The sequence below is a fragment of the Leptosomus discolor genome, chromosome 8 (assembly GCF_034619465.1).
Source record: "Leptosomus discolor isolate bLepDis1 chromosome 8, bLepDis1.hap2, whole genome shotgun sequence".
Classification (NCBI taxonomy): Eukaryota; Metazoa; Chordata; class Aves; order Leptosomiformes; family Leptosomidae; genus Leptosomus; species Leptosomus discolor.
This window is the reverse complement of record NC_141398.1, coordinates 38242964-38256949: the sequence shown is the minus strand read 5'-3', so window position 1 is coordinate 38256949 and position 13986 is coordinate 38242964. Positions and strand designations below refer to the sequence as shown.

General features: G+C 37.9%; 1 protein-coding gene across 2 annotated transcripts in view; it reads left to right on the top strand.

Annotated features, from left to right (window-relative positions):
• Window positions 1-13986, top strand: part of DCDC2 (doublecortin domain containing 2) — a 67524-nt gene that overhangs the window by 16487 nt on the left and 37051 nt on the right. For both annotated transcript variants that reach the window (XM_086469389.1, XM_086469388.1), the window contains exons 3-7: window positions 394-470; window positions 555-686; window positions 5264-5410; window positions 6422-6476; window positions 8956-9157. In XM_086469389.1, the coding sequence (XP_086325515.1) occupies window positions 394-470; window positions 555-686; window positions 5264-5410; window positions 6422-6476; window positions 8956-9157 (613 nt within the window). The remainder of the gene's footprint in view (window positions 1-393; window positions 471-554; window positions 687-5263; window positions 5411-6421; window positions 6477-8955; window positions 9158-13986) is intronic.

Below are 13986 nucleotides of genomic sequence, written 5' to 3'. Positions count from 1 at the left end.
AATTAGAGCACACTGGAATTAACAGCAGGTCTGTGAATTACAATTACCTTAGGGATTAAGGCATAGTTTATATACAGTCTAGTACAAAATTTCTTATTGTATGAGAAGTCACCAAAGTTGTCCATACAATTCTGACCTCTTAGTGGAAACCATACATTGTGCCATGCTGCACTGTGGTATACTCTTCTGAGGTTGTTGCTCAACACATATATAATCCTGCAGCAGTAATTACGTATGCTCTGTAGAAGGTGAAGCTGGAATGGAATAAAATGCATGTTTTAAAAACAGGAACTTCTTTCTGCAGATACACTGCCACCCTTGCTGGTGGTGGTCAGCGCAAACGCTTTCCCAGTGTGAAGACTGAGTAATTTCTAGGGTTTTTTGTCCTTGCAGGTCAAGCCAGTTACTCACAGTAGAATCACTGTGTCAGCACGGTTTCGAAAACCACTCCAGGAGCCCTACACTATTTTGTAAGTAGAATTTTCAGGGGTGGGGGTGGTGATGAGTTTTGTTTAAAATGCCCCTCCAAATTATTTTACTTTGCTTTATTTCAGCCTGATTGCTAATGGAGACCTTATTAGCCCTGTAGTGCGCCTCCTCATTCCCAGGAAAATACTGAATCACTGGGATTATGTTCTCGAAATGATTACAGGAAAAGTTACCCTCAGAAGTGGAGCTGTTCACAGGTATCAGGAAGCTGAATATTTGCAAGATACATTTGATATGCGTAGATATGTTTTTAAAGCTCCATAGGTAGATATAATCGATCATTCTTGCTTCATGGGAAATTCCACTATAAGAAAATTAAAATACATCAAAAAGCCACAAAATGGAAATACCTTGACTCTAAGTAACCTTCAGGTTTCATCTCAACTGCTATTTAAAAAAAGAAAAACCTCAATTTGTTTCAACTGTTGTTTCTTGATTAAATATTTAGTTAGCAGGCATGCAATTATACAATAATTAGTATTAAGCATTAAGTTACATGTCAGAATAAGATAAATGAGCATGGTAAAGTTGGTGATGATGTTGGGAATGTGCAATAATAGATGCGATCCATGTTACCTTTTAATTTTGATAGTTCTTTAAATTCGTTGGGGCAAACAATTTCAAGGAAAATATTACAGATTCTTTAGTTTTTGAAGATCTGTGCTATGATTAGAATGTGCTTTATACTCAACCAGCTCAACCTCCTGATAAAAGCCAAGGCCAAAGTCGTAGTTGGGGGTTAGCCAGTTCCAGTGTCTCAGCTGGTCTGAGTTGTGGTAGTATCCCAGGAATAGAGATGACCTCTTGGATAGGTAAGTTTCAGGCCCTTAAGGCTTTTACAATGTAAAATAACATCTCTAATTTAGGATTTGTTAGTTGTTGCAAGTTTTAGAGCAAAACGATATATGCAGTTTCCATGAGAAACATTGTGGTGTAAGCGGGCTGCTATGGAGTGTACAGGGCAATTCCTGACATTCCAGTGTTGCCCCATGCAGAGCACGTTACAGAAATCTCTTCCTCAGCTGGAAAGGGCCTTTTGCGGAATATCATTCTTCACAGCTTACGCAATGTCTGAGGCTAAGCTTGTCCAACCTTTCTCAAATCAGTGAAGATAAGGTAGGCTTTCAGTTCTTCTGATTGCTTTCCCAGAGCCGATGCAGACGATAACAGATTAAGGTAATGCTAGCTGTTGACTATTAGCTCTCAGCTAATTTTTCCTCTCGGCCCTGGATTTCTTTGCTGCTGTTATGTGGCTACTTAGCACTTTTACTTGCAGTAAAGTAAGCGTACAGACATGTTGCAGCTTTCTGGGTCCGATTCTCAGCTAGTGTAACTGAGAAGCGAACAATTCTTTCTATTCTCAGGTTGTTTAGCGATTTAAAAACCTTGACATTTTATTCTTATTACTCAGTACCACTCCTTGGTGAAATGGAATGATGGACATGAAAGCATAAATCATTCTGTACATAGCTTGTTTTTGAGGAGTTCCCTTCAGTGCTCAGCTTTAATCTTTTAAAAAAATAGGATAATGTACATGACACTTTGAATGATTTAGTGTTTTCCTTTTTCTGGTTTTCTATTAACTCAGTTTTCATTTTCTTTTCCTTAAAATGCTAGGAATACATATTAAATACGTTAGTAAAGTGATCATTGTTCTTTAGTAAGTTACACATTAATTGCTGGGGTTTACTGAAAGTATATTAGGATTAGGGGAGGTCCTGTAAGACCACTGGTGCTGGGAAGATACAATTTTTCATTAAAAAAGGATAAATGCATTTACAAGAGCCTGCATTACATATAGGGCAGTTTTTCTTGTCCATGTTATTAAAAGAAACACAATGCTGCCAAGTCTTATGCAGTTTCACATGTGGCTTTTTTTTTAAAACAAAATGAGTTGATTTTCCCCATCAGAATAGGGATATAAGTAAGATATATGAGAGAGGAGACAATAAGAAAGTAGCTTTTCTCTTTGCCAGGTTGTGTATGGGGATGGGGTACAGCGACCTGATGGGCAGGTACCTGGTGTATTGGCAACTGGGAATTTGGGGATATTGGTCCCGCAAGTTGTGTCTTTGCTGTCTCCTTTGTCAGCCTCTACCCTTTGTTTTGGCTGACACTTTTTGGCTTGGATTCAGGAGGGAAAATGGAAATCCACTGACATCCCACAGACAATCCTTAGTTCATCCCTCAGTGACCAGAAGAAGTGACCACAAGGACATCTTTGTTGCATAATACTAGCCAGAGAGAACCCAGCTGGTCTGTGAATGGTTGTGGCCAGGTGGTTAGGTAGAAGGCTTCAGAAGTAAGTGTCACAAAACTTGTGTGATGCTTGTTAAGTCAATAGTTATTTATGTTTGAAGTTCCTTTTTTTTTTTTTAAATGCATTTTTAATTTCACTATCATCTTCAGACACTGGTTATGTTTGATTCAGTTATTGTGATTGTTATTTTCAGGGTGAAAAAATACAATTAGAGATTGCTAGATAATCCATAACATTTTTGGGAGTTATGTTTTGTACATTAAATATAACTTGAAAACACAAACTAAGTGAAAGATTTGGAACAAAACCCCACAGTCATGTTTGTAGGTACCCCTATATACCTGCAGCACCATATAAGTATATAAAGCAGTTCTTGAACTGTTTTGCACTATTTTACACTGATTTGCAAGTTTTTTTCCCCTGAGTTTCCCAAAGCAAAATGTAATCTAGCAAAATATAGTGAGATTAATTCAGAAATAGGCTTCTTGCTGATTTTTAGATTGCTTCTGTATTGTCATTGTTTGTGTGTAACTAACTGACATTGTCTGTGTGGTAGTGAAACATAAATTGCTCTTTGAATTGCTGGCATGACTCTGAAATGTTTGCGCTAAAAAGTAAATGTGGGTAATACAAAGAAGGTGCTTCAGAGTTAGTGTACCTCTTCGCAAGGAATCAGCAATGTGATCAAGATTTTAAAAAGCTGCAATTTCACCTTTGAGAACTTTCAGTCTTTGCATTTAGAAAACCAAGGTACTTCTATATGGCAGGAAGCACCTAGAAAATCAAGGTACTTTCATGATGGGAATGGAAGAAAGACATAGACGCACTGGAGCAAGTGCAGCAAAGGGCCACAAAGCTGAAGGGCTTGAAGATACCTGTCATGTGAGGAGGACTGGGAGCACTGGGACTCTGCAGCCTGGGGAAGAGAAGTCTCAGGGGAATCTTGTAATGTGTAGTGGGAACGAGTGAAGAAGTCAGAGCCAGGCTCTTCTCAGTGATGCTCAGTGATAGGACAAGAGGCAATGACCACAAACTGAAATACAGGAAATTCCATTTGAACAGAATAAATTTTTTTTTACTGTAAGTGTCATCAAACACTGGAACAGGTTGCCCAGAGAAGTTGTGGAGTCCCCATCCTTGCAGTTACTCAAAATACACTTGGACACAGCCCTGAGCAACCTACTCTAGTTGCTCTTGCTCTGTGCGGGGTGGTTGGACTAGACAGTCTCCGGAGATCGTGTCCAACCTCAGCTATTCTGTGATTCCTGGTGTTTTTTGTTTTTTTTTTCTTTTTTTTCTTTCTGTATTTGTTCAAGGTTGTGCCACTGTGTGTATGAACTTAAGTACCTTTCTCTCTAATAAACTGAAAATTTTTGCACTTTATTAGTCAGGGGTGTTCTCAAGGCAGACTTTTGGTATTCTTCCTGAAAAGTTCATCGTATAGATGTATATGTCATTTTATACTCCTTACATTGTGCTGAAGTTTACGAATAACAGATACAGTAGCTCCTGTAGAAGGCTTCTAGAAAGGCAGTTAAGATAGCCATTTAACATTCCTGCATTTAAGACTTAAATGCAAAACTGTTAATGTTGACTTTTTAATTAAATACAAATATTGTTGAGTTTTGGAATACGCTTCATAGGAAAGAGCTTATTTATTATTGAATGTTTCCTCCTTCCTCATTGGTTTGACCATTCTTATATAAAATCACAAATTCGACAATGAAGGAACTGGGATAATGTAGAAATAATAATGTGTTGACTGCCCCCCCACCCCCCCCCCCCCCGGTCCCTAATGCATTTCTTCCTTCTCAGTAAAGTGTACAAACAGAAATTATGGTGGTAAAAATCTACCTGGTGTAATAGACATAGTAATTATTGGAATTATAGGTGCCTGAGATACACAGCTTCTTATTATAATGTATTATTGTATTTCCCACTACTCCCAGCTTTACCTCTCCAGGTACAGCCATGTTCCAACCTTCCGATCTACACAATATAATGATCTAAGTGCAGTGTTATCAACTTGGTCTGTGTTAGGTGGACAGGTCCTGGGTTTTCGGTTATGGGGCCATGAATGCCCTGTTCCTCTTGGGTTATTGCATAGTGCCCAGGGCACAGATGGGAGGTGTAACTTGGTATGAGAAGGGTCAGGAACTCATGAACTAGATCCCTTCCAAGGTATCAGGGGAAAGGCGTTAAAAGACCTTTGTCATACAAAGTAATTTATTTCATTTTAAAAATGATGAGAGTATTTAGTTTGTAATAGGACATCATACTTCATTAGTTTTATATGAACTGTGATTTAGGTCATTATTTCCTTCTGTCTTTCCTTGTCCTTTGTTTTTTTTTTTTGTGTAGTGACTGACCATTGTATGGCATCCACTGTACTTTATTTTGTTTCATATCTGGAAATTCCACATGATTTAGTGAGTTTAGATTAATGTAGCTTTCAATGCTCTTAATACACTGAGTTTTAAGGTCTGTTATATTAAGCATTTTCATATTTTTCAGGCTTTACACTTTAGATGGAAAACTGGTTCAGAATGGATCAGACTTGGAGAATGGGCAAATTTATGTTGCAGTGGGTAGAGAAAAGTTTAAGAAGTTGCCATATGCTGATCTGCTGTTTAGCAAATCTACAATGAGAAGGCCACAGGGGTAAGTTCTATAGCTGTGTGATATACTTCTCACATACTTGTGTGTGTCAATTTGTTTACAAAGTACCACCAGTAAAGTACAAAATCATCATTCCAAGGACGAGGGAGGGAGGGATGGGTTAGTATGGATGCAAAACTTTATTGACAACTTCTGACAAAGCTGAGATAACAAAAACAAAAGAGAAAATGGAAATTCAGAAGATTACTTCACCTTATAAACATGCTATTAGTCATGGATCACAAAATTAAAGTCAGAGAAAGGATTATTTTGACTTGGCTTCATTTGTTTTTTTCCTGGGATACAAATGTGTGCAGCTGAATGAGATTAGGTGCAGCTACACATGTCTAGATCTACTCTTACTTGGTAATGTTTTGGGAATATGTACTGCCTTAAGAATGTGTTATGTTTGGATCTGTTTTTTGTAGGATAGATCTCTTACATAATAGAGTCCTAAACTGAGTTTCTGTAAGGAGAAACTCAGGCTTTTAGTATCTTTGGAAAAAATGAAGATTGGGAGCTATTTCATTGAAATAAATGGTTAGAAATGAAATGCAACTGTAGACAATGTCAATAACTTGAAAGTATTTTGGGAAATAGCATTTGCAACGAATAAATTTAAGGACAGTGGAAAGCTACGTTGATCAATTGATGTAAACAGAGTTTTGTTGAAATTGCTGGAACTTTTCATTATAATAGTTGTAAGGATCTTTCACATAGTAATTCACTGAATACTGCTTGCAAATTTTCAATATATAAAGCATGCATTGTGGGGAAATGTAATGTATTTGCTTGAGTAAGTTCATGATTATGCGTTTAATACGTGTCTGTCTAGTGAACAGACAGATGATACTTAGTAAATGAGTGATACTTAGTAAAAGCTCTGTTGCTGTAGCCGACTTGGTGTTATCTGACTTGGTTATAGATACATGCTGTCTCTGATAGTGACAGTTATGCAGTTCTAAGTGTAGTGCTGGACAGTACACTGTTCTAAGATGTGGCTTATTTCTGCAGTTCCAAAGTCTCTGTACTACCTCCAATCATGGGATCTCGGAAGTCTAAAGGCAGTGTAAGTATCAAGTGCTGTAATAAGTTTGTTTCTAAGTTCGCTTAATTCCGGCAGGTGGAAAATCCCTGTCCTTTGGGTTTTAATTAAATCCGAAGAGAAAAAATCCGCAGCCACCTGGTGGTGTGCTTATTAAAGCTTGATGAATCTGTAGCTGTTTGCAGTGTCAATTAGACAAACTAAATCTGAGAAAATATTATTGCAATAATGGCCGCTTTATTTTTTTATAAAACCTTCCATAGCAGAGATCGACTGCTGCCTTGAAGTCTTTCCCATAAACCTTGTCAGCTATGTTTGTGTATTTGTTTATTTATTTATTCAAATTACACACCTAAAGAAAAACACAGAACCTTTTACAAAACATGTTGCAGAAAATGGTTTTTCTACATGCTGAGTCTGAATAAGGCCCTAAACCAGTTTCTGATCTGATGTGTTTTATCCTAGCTAACCATTAAATACAGAGCTTGAGCCTGTACTGCTTCGTATCCTGTAGAGCTGCTTACATGTGTACAAAATGAGTCCAGTGTGGATTTAAAACAGTGCCAGGTCAGAGTAGAAGTATCTGTTTGCACTGATTCTGTACAAGTGCAGTTTTGCTCTACAACTACAAGACAATGGAGAGTCAGACTCACAGTCTGTCTTTATAACTGTGGTAGTTGATCATGTCCATTCACTGTTTACAAAACAAAAACCCTGGAGCCACTAAACAAAATAAGCAATAAAATATACAAGTGTCTGTTCCGTTCTGTTGAAATTCAGTAGAAGATAAAACCTTGGTAAAGAACATGGTTTCAAGTGGTGTTTGTTTTCAAAATGTGAGCTTTGTAGTTCTAGCATATGTAAAAATAACTCATGAACAGTTTTAACTTCTTCTACTATTACTTAACAGCATGTACAGAAAATTATTTGATACTCACTTTTATTCCATTGGGATTGTAACACACACTGATAACAAGCGTCAAAACTTAAGGAGGCAGGAATATGTACTACTGCTCTTCAATACCTAACGCAACACTTGAACTGGTATAAATCATGCAATTGTTGACTTCAGTTTGATATCTACACTTTTTTTACTATTATTGCTTGGGAGTAAGTCTCCAGTTTGAATTAGAAGAGACCAAAATATTGCCATGCCTTCATTTCCCTTTATAGAGAAAGGATAAGTGGTAGATTTGATGGTATTGGTAGATAAATGATAGATTAGATAGTAAAAGCTAGATGGTATTTAAGTAAGAGATTTTAAACAGAACTGGTTTCTACTGATGATGTGAAAACTATAAGAATCACATAAAAATGTATGCAGGATTTTTTTTAAGAGATGTGGGATTTTGTTCAGGACTTATTTTTCTGAAAGATGTTAATTTTATATAGTGTTACCTTTTTAACTTTAGCAGTGAGGTGAACAGAATTGTCCATGCCCATTGCAGAATGAAAGGCCTTTTTGATGGGCGAGTTCCAAAATGACATGCAGCTGCACTGAGCGAAACAATGAAGTAGAATAGAATGTATTAGTCTTCTGTGATTCAGCTATGAGGTAGATGGTTCCAGATACTGAAAAGGTTTTCTGCCGTAACTGCTTGAGTGTTTTATTGTTATATGGAGTGTTTTGAGAGAACTGGATTAGGAAGAGACTACATATGCTGTTAGACTGGCAAAAGTAGGAGGCTGACAGCCTCTAATGAGAGGCAACACTGAGGATGTTCACTTGGTAAAATCTTGATGCAGCCTAGAACGATATAAACAGCACCCTAAAGGACTGCTATGTACAGTTCAGGTGTTTATGATGTTGATTGTGGACAGATCTAGGCTGAAGAAAAATGTATATAAATAATAACATCGCTGACTAGTACACCCAGGATCATACACCAGAGCTGTAAAAATAAGGACCAGGTTTCTGGTTCTGTTTCTAGATACACAACAGAGCAAGCAGAGGAACTGGCTGGTGTCCTTGGAGGGGACTCAGAGGTGATGTGCGGGCAGTCATTTCTTAGTGTCCACTTGGCAGCCAGTGTTACTTCCACACGAAGACTGTCATCCTCTTCCAGCTGCTTTTGATATTTAGATTAATGCCTATGTCTCATTCACACAGGCAATGAATCACTCACAAGTTATATATGTTACGTCTTATGACTTTCCACACATATGCATAGATAAGATATAGCTGTGTATCATATGGATGCATGTATAGATTCACCTAGCCGTTCTTTTCATCAAATGAAGCATTATTTCCTTATAATAAATGTGTTATTTTCTTCTGGGAGTTGCTGAGGAGCATTTGATTGTTTGGATCATATAGTAAGTTGATGAGATAGTTAAGTTTTCTGGGTAGTTTAAGATATCACTTACTGTACTGATTGTAAATTAATATGCTTCTTAACACCTGATAACAATCCTTAGTATTAAAAGGTTGAAATAATACTGAAATTAAAAAAAATAAACTTTGTCACTTTAATCAGTGATAATTACATACACTTCTTTTCAGGGAAATGATCGGCAATCTAAATCTGCCGTTGGATCCAGTGGCCCAGGAGAAAACAGTTCCTCACCTCTGCTTTCCAAAGGGAAAGACAAAAAAAGCCAGAACACAGAGGATTCTGTGTGCAGACGACACTTTTCTAACAACTCTACAAAAGTAAAACAGACAGTAAGAGGAACAGCTTCCACAGGAGTCCTTCAAGATAATGGTCAGTGCTGAGATAAACACTATCATAGCATAGTGTCTTTTGATCTTCAGATAAAACAGTGAAATAGTGGAATAATATGCTTGGATAGTTCTTGAATTGTCCATTTGCTCTGGCTAACTGAATTTACAAAAATTCTTTCTGCTTAGGAAATGCACCTATGCCTAACCACTACATTCCTGGCTTCATTTACATACCACAGGAGGCTGTATATGATTTTTGGTATACCTTGGAAGTTAAACTAATACGATCCTATCAATATGCTTTTGATTAAAGCGTAATAGAAAACATATTTTGACCATTTTCCCACTGTTCTGCCCTGCAAAACAGTGAAGAAGATGAGCTGGTCTGCTCAGAGGACACCTTGCTGTCCTTGAGGATCCCTGGTTAGCTGCCTGGTTCTGTATAACAACATGACTAGACCCTGGGGGACTAACACAGCCACAAACTCCAGTTAGCTGATAGCTGCTGAGACTAATCATCCAGCAGAGCTGCTGGAGGCACTATCAGAATTTCTCCCCCACTGTGCTGTGGCAGCAATTTAGAAATTTAGTTGTAAACATCCTTTTTGAGAAACTGTTTTTCTTATCTTATGGTGTGATACTCCCTCTCCCCCCATATTTTTTTTTCTAATGGCTAGAAGACTGTCCCCTCACTATAGATGTTGCTGCCATGCTGGGATGGCTATTTTTCCTCATTAGTAATAGTTCCAAAAGTCATTAATACAGGTCAATTAGTATCTGCCAGGAGAAATAAATTATACTTTTCATAGCATTTGACATTTCTCCTCACTGTTGTTTAAGTGTTAATTATTAAGTGTGCAGTAACAACTTGTGGTCTAAAACTTCAGTACGTGTCATCCAACAGCACAGTTTTGTACCTCTGTCTAGAATCATTAGTTGTAGATTTACTTTGAGTCAGGAGCAGGTTTGTACATTTGAGTTTTAAAAGATCAATGAAATATAAGCTTTTGTAATGTAAATGTCAAGAGTTAGCTTGTTGAATTTCAGATTTGTTTTACTCTTCGTTCAAATACCATTCTAGCCTTTTTCTGGGAAGTGGACATAATTTTAGCCAACTCTTTTTCAGTCAAGTTCTGTTTTTCTTACTGAAGAATGGTGATTATATTTAATGAAAGTGACTGTAATCATTTGTCCTTTATAACTCATGAAATGACTGAATGTATTCTTCTCCTTGAAATCATCATGGTGTGTCCCCACTTTTTACAGATTAAGTGGTGCATCCTGTAAGCATGAGGGAGAGACTACCAGAGCTGACCTCTCAGGGGGAGCCTTGCATGCTTGACTTACTATTTTTAAAGGCTCAGAATCAGTATATAAGATGCAAAGAATGCAGGGAAAAGCTTTTACATTTAGGCTGTTGTCCACCCTGGAAATCTTCAATTGTTGTTATGTTATCTTTTTTTTCTTTTGAAACAAATGCATTGATTTCTGCTGGGAAATGTCAGTCCGGAATTCTTTATACAAAGCTCAAAATCCACATGTTCTGATCTAGTCTCCTGTTCAGAGTACTGAACTGCTCTGAACTGCTGCTTATGATTAGACAGATCTCAGTCAGACCTCTTACATCCAGAACAGCCAAGCCACATAACTTTTTCTGATAGGTATAGTGCCGTTCTGATGATTTTCTATATGCTATTTTTTTCTGGCCTGAGGATTTTTGTAAATAAAGGTTCTACAGATGTTTCGTGGAAGCAAATGGACCCTTCTTGCCATGGTGAGAAAAATTTGTTCTTTGCCCTTGTTGGCCTTGCATTAGGTTATCAAAGGTTACCAATCGCTTTCTGTCACTTCCCAGGGGAGGGAAGAGTACTAGAAGCAGCAACAGTTTCTCTGTCCTTTCAGCAGGCAGTGACTAAGAGACAAATGTTACTTCGGTAGATAACAGACAAATATAGGGAGATATTTACCTGTCCATATTTAGTGCTATTGCTGCTCCACCTGCTGACAGAAATGGTTGGAAATCCACTAAGTTTATTGAAGAAGTGACTACTTGCTTCTTAATTCAGTTTTTCTGTGCGTTGTTAGTCTTACGTAACTAGGAGAAGCTGTTCAAGGCAGCCATTTCTCTGGTTTGAGCTAAAGTGTATGTCAGGAGAAGCTCTCTGTTCTTTCAGTGCTCCTCTATTTATCCTCCATGTATGAAGACCTGCTAGCAGAAGTGGGAGTGGGCAGTTTGATGTGTGTGTTGTTCTGCAAGTCTAGATAGACCTAACTGGTCATGCAGGCAGTAGCTGAGGGAGCTGAAGTCTCTAGGTTAAATTCAGACAACAGTATGGGATGAGAAATCCAGAGCCATGTAATGGATTTCTGGTGGGGTGCAGTCCCTGCTCTTAGTGGGTCTCTGTTCGTGAGGAGGTGTATACTAAGCCAGTGAGAAATGTTTTCTTTTGCCAAGCACAAAAAGCAAACCATCTTACACTCCTTTAGTCTTTAGGACAACCACAGTGACAACTGTGGACTTGTGAACATCTACAGGCTTATCTTTCCCCAGTTAAATTCCCTAATACTTGTTCAGCTAGATCAAGTAGAAAATATTCCAGGAAGCAGTTGCCTTAAGCTTCTCATCCTAAGGCTGCTATTCAAAGTGATTTTCAGCCCTGCTTGTGTTTTAAGAAGTGGTGCATCCATATTATTGCATTATTCTAATTCAGCTTAAATGTATTTCTTTACTACATGATTCAAACTAAATTTAATGATGATTTTACTATTTATTTATTTTCTCCTTCTCTTTCTGCTTCCATTTTTTTTCCTGGTACTTTGCAGTAAGTATGACAATTTTTTTTTTCTATTATCAGGAGCAAAATTAGGATGTCCTGTTTCCTGCACTTTGCTTTACAAGCCTGCAATAATAGTAGCCTAATACCCTGTATTCACAATTTAACATGAGAAATGACGTGCAGTTGTTCTGAGTCTGTTAGCTCTTAGTGGAACACATTTTTGCTGTCGCATTTTTCTAAGTGGTTTATCATTGCATGGAAAATATTTGAAGGGTGCATGGAGCACTGGAGAGAGATCCCACTTGTCCCTTTTCTTCCCCTGTAGTCATTTTGGCTGCAAATTCATAAGGAAGTGCTCCAGGTCCCTTAAAATCCATAGAGGCTTTTTCATTTGTTTTGGATTTTTTTTCCCTTCTCTGGAAGAGGTGCAGCTGTGCTTGCTGCAATAGTTTTTGGCATAGTAGCCAAGCAATATATCCGATCTGCGTTCTGAAATAGGTGTGTCTCATTGTAAGAGAGGATAATTCAACCTCTGTAGCCCAGTTTATTTTCTGAATTGTCTGAGGTCTAACAGACTGGTAGAGTTACCCAGCTTTTTGGCAAGAGTTGATGCTGTTGGCGAAAGATCTGAGGTTTCTTTTGACCCACTGAGGCGCGTGGCGTGTGTCAACATTTAAAGAGAAGCAGAAATGTCCTTCTGTATGTGGATTGCATTTGAGGTGCAGTGTTGGAGAGGGGGCCGAGCAGGACTAAGGAAGAGTTAGTTGTGGCTGCTTCTACTGCGGGAAGCAGGCAAGGCATTTATATCAAATGATATGTTTTTTCACAATCACCCCGTTAACCCAGCCAAATCTGAAGACTCTACAATGAGTGCAGTTTCTTTTTGTTTTGTTCTGAAGCATGGTGAATTGGGAAACTTACTCGTATAGTGGCAAAATCTAAAAATTCACAATGTTTAATCCAGTGATGACTGTGTACAAGAACTTTTTGATGTACTATTTTTGTGAATGTGGCACAAAAATATAGAAAATTGTTTCATACTGAAATAACTAATGTGCCAGAAAAAAATTCATGTATTTCATTAACATTAAGCACTAAACTGCACCTATAAGATTGTTAGTGGCACCTAACACCACTCAATTACTTTGAAATTGAGTGCTTCAATGTACTTAGTATACATTTCCCTATGATGCAATAATGCCTTTCAGAGAGATAGGAAATGTCTAGATTTATAGCTACAATTGTTTAAATTTATCGTTATCTTTGAGACTCTCTGGAGACAGCATTTCTTTTCTGAAATACTTTTTTTGATTATTAGTGTGAAAGTAGTTTTAATAATAATAATAGCTGGAACTATTATTGAGCAACATACTGATATTAGGATGTGTGTTACATGGTTGATAAATTTTCTAGGTTTTATGCATGCAGACAGATATTTTATTTGTTTTCTATTGAATCCTATGAATGTAAAAGAGGATTTAACACACTATACCATGTTCGGTAACCAAAGTCTATCACTCTATGTTCCTTTCCATTGTTATTTCCCATGTGAGTGAACAGCAGACTTCTCTCTGGAGAGTCAAAAGCACTAGAAAATAAACATCTCCACGTGGGAGGTGAAGGATTCTTAAATTGCTCTTGCACTTTTTTGCCTGTATTTGTCTCCCTGTGAAAGTGCAGCACTTGCAGGCAAAATTTGGGGAAAGCAGACAACTGCTGAAAAATCAAAGATTTTCAAAGATTGAAAAAGCAAAGATCTTTTCACTGAGGTCTGGCCCTGTGTGGGACCTCCTCTGTAGTCAGAACTTAGGTAGCTTGTAGTGAAGTAGTTCAAAGTAAATGTACTATACTGACCCCCAAAGGGCCATCTTGTACGCAGTTGTTGTCTCCTGAGTGTTTTTTCTGATCACACCTCAAGGTGGAGGGACCTGAAGCACAGGCCAGGCAGGCTGTAGGAGCTGTGAGCTGTTAGTGTGGAGTGCTGCAACTTCAGGATCCTCCTGCCCAGCCAACCCTCCGTGTCAAAGACTACCCTTGACAGAAAGCCAGTTAGACCATAAAAATATAGGGTTTCAGATGTCAGCATTGCACC